Source organism: Pterocles gutturalis, unplaced genomic scaffold (genome assembly GCF_000699245.1).
Source record: "Pterocles gutturalis isolate BGI_N339 unplaced genomic scaffold, ASM69924v1 scaffold18817, whole genome shotgun sequence".
NCBI classification, from domain to species: Eukaryota; Metazoa; Chordata; class Aves; order Pterocliformes; family Pteroclidae; genus Pterocles; species Pterocles gutturalis.
Window position 1 is genome coordinate 1 of NW_010113197.1, and position 2,680 is coordinate 2,680.

The 2,680-nt window shown below is 46.3% G+C and overlaps 1 protein-coding gene across 1 annotated transcript in view; it reads left to right on the plus strand.

Moving 5' to 3' along the window:
* The first annotated feature begins 10 nt into the window (after window positions 1–10).
* LOC104462458 (beta-glucuronidase-like) overlaps window positions 11–2,680 on the plus strand; it is a 5,831-nt gene continuing 3,161 nt past the window's right edge. The window contains exons 1-3 of the mRNA XM_010074392.1: window positions 11–219; window positions 608–754; window positions 1,770–1,854. Coding sequence (XP_010072694.1) covers window positions 11–219; window positions 608–754; window positions 1,770–1,854 — 441 coding nt within the window. The remainder of the gene's footprint in view (window positions 220–607; window positions 755–1,769; window positions 1,855–2,680) is intronic.

The window sequence follows — 2,680 nt, forward strand, 5'->3', positions numbered from 1 at the left end:
CGGCAGCGTGATGGGGTGTGGTGTCTCTCTTCCCCCTCAGATCCGCGGCAAAGGCTTCGACTGGCCCCTGGTCGTGAAGGATTTCAACCTGCTGCGCTGGCTGGGGGCAAACTCTTTCCGCACCAGCCACTACCCCTACGCCGAGGAGATCATGGACCTGTGCGATGCCTACGGCATCGTGGTGATCGACGAGTGTCCGGGCGTGGGGGTTAAAATGCCGTAAGCAACCCCCCTTCCCCTTCTTTCTGTGCTCAGCCCTGCCACAGCATCCCCTTCCCGTCCCGCAGCGCCCGTTGTCCTGATCATGGACGTACTTTGCTCTATTTAGAAATCGTCCCGTTGTGCCACGTGTGCTCAGTGAGGTTGGGCAACCGGAGGGCGTTTTGCCACATGGCCATCGTGTCACTTGGGCTGGCTCAGTTAATGAGCCCAAACCACAGCCCTGAACTGTGCAGCGGGCTTTGGGGAAATGGGGTAGAAGCCATATTCTGTGTCAAGGCTCAGCTGTGCTTATACAGCCCAAGGGCTTGAGTTTTCCCAGGGCAAGGCAAAGGGGTTGGATTTTATACCCTCACCTCACGGGGTCTCGTTTCCTTTTGTCTTCAAGTGAGAGCTTTGGGAACAAGTCCTTGCAGCATCATCTTGTTGTGATGGAGGAGCTGATCCGCAGGGATAAGAACAGGCCGTCAGTCGTGATGTGGTCAGTAGCCAATGAGCCGGCATCGGAGCTGCCCCCAGCAGCTTACTACTTTAAGTAAGTGCATGTGGTTGTACGCCAAGCTGAGGCTTGAATCCTGGCAGATGATGCATCTTCTTCCTTTGGGATGGCACAGAGAAGTAGTAAAGAGAGGGCGGGCATTTTTGAGGGAACCCTGAAACAGTCCCTACAGATGCAAACTAAAGGTGCAACTGCTGCATGTGTTGAACTGATGCTCAGAACCACACAACAGTCTCAACCTGTTGTTTCTGAACCAGTAAGCCTCTGCAAAATCACCAGGAATCCATCTGAGTAACTCTTCTTGACCTAAGGGTCAAGCAAAAACAGACCTGATGGGAACAGGATATTCCTTGTTACCAATGGAAGACAAGTGCCAAATTCTTTGAGAATTGCTGCAAAGCTGTAACATAATTGGTCTTCAATTCTGAAGACAAGGTTCTTCAGTTAGTGCTAGTTATTTGTTCTGCAGAGTATTGTGACACCCCACTTCAAGGCACTGCTTCCAGTCCCTGTAGACCCCTGGGTTTTATTTTTAAAGAGATTTAAGCTTTGGGTAGCCAAGAGTCATCTCTGGAATGGGGTAGCAGACTGTCCCTAGTAGCTCTAAGTGCATTAAGAGGTAATTGTGAATTTTCATTCTTCAGAATGATCCACCACCCTCCTGCAATGTCAAGGTAGCAGCAGAAGTTGACCATCCCATTATTCGTCTCCTCTCTCATTCAATTTCCTCCAAAGCAGCCACCCTTTGACTGCTCTGCAGGCTGAGGTGCAGGGCTGGGGCCTCATGCTTTTGCAGGAACACATCCCAGGATCTGTTAGAAACTTTCTGCCACCCTTCTCACATTTTCATCTTCAAACTCACTGTCCCTTCTCCAGCTTCCAAGTTGCTGGCACCAACAGACTCACTAACATGCCCATGTTTGGTATACTTTCACTCTGGTCTTTTTTCAGGTGGGATAGCAACCAGCTATCAAAGGACAGAGAGCTTGGGGAAATGGGGCTATGCTGCTCCATGCTGTTGTTCAACTCTTGCTTTACTGTTTGCAAACAGGACAGTGATAGCTCACACTAAAGCTCTCGATCCCTCCAGACCAGTAACCTTTGTGACAGATGTTAATTACGCTCTTGATCGTGGTGTAAGTTTACTTTATTTTCTAGCTTTTTTTTTTTTAATTCATACCTTAAATTTCCTCCTCTTGTAATTTGTTTTACAGTCCTTTCCCCCCACCTTCCCAAGTACTGGAGGTATCTAACAGGGAGAGGCAGAAGAAAACTTACATTTTTTGTTTTTAGTACAAAGCACCTTATTCCTGTAGTTGTAGCCCAGCTGAAAAAAAAAAATCTGTAAGAGAGAAGAACAATTGTTTGTCTTGAGTGAAGTACACAGGATCAGACCCCTGGATTCCATTAACATTGTCATGCTTTGCTATTCCATTGATTGTGTTTATTAATGCTCAGGATTTTCACTTGCAATTAAACCAAAGCTTAAACCTCTTTAAAATGCTAACAGCCCTTGTGGAAGTCTAAAGGAAGGAAGCTTTGCTTTAATCCCTGCTTTAAACTGCTCTAGATCTTCTTTGGCAGATGTCTGTTAATGTTGAATAATCTAAAAGCTCTTCCCGCTTCATAATTAAAATCCTACAGCTGTATAAATAGCCAAAAGGCACTTCTCATGGATGTCTGTGCCTTAAGCCGGCCATAGCATGAACCAAGGATCTTTAACACACATAAATTTGTTTCCAGGCTAGTTCCTATGTAATTTTTAATTTTTTAAGATGGCTTTATAACTTGTCACTGCTGTACAATAAACACTTCTAGCAGGTGAGTTTGTAAGTTGAAGATACTATCACATATCCCCCCGCTACAGGTTACACTTTGTATTTCTTTCAAGCTGTTCTACAATTAGCAGGAGCAGCCTTCTCTAACTGAGAGATCTGTTCCCCCCCCCCCCATCCCAGAAAA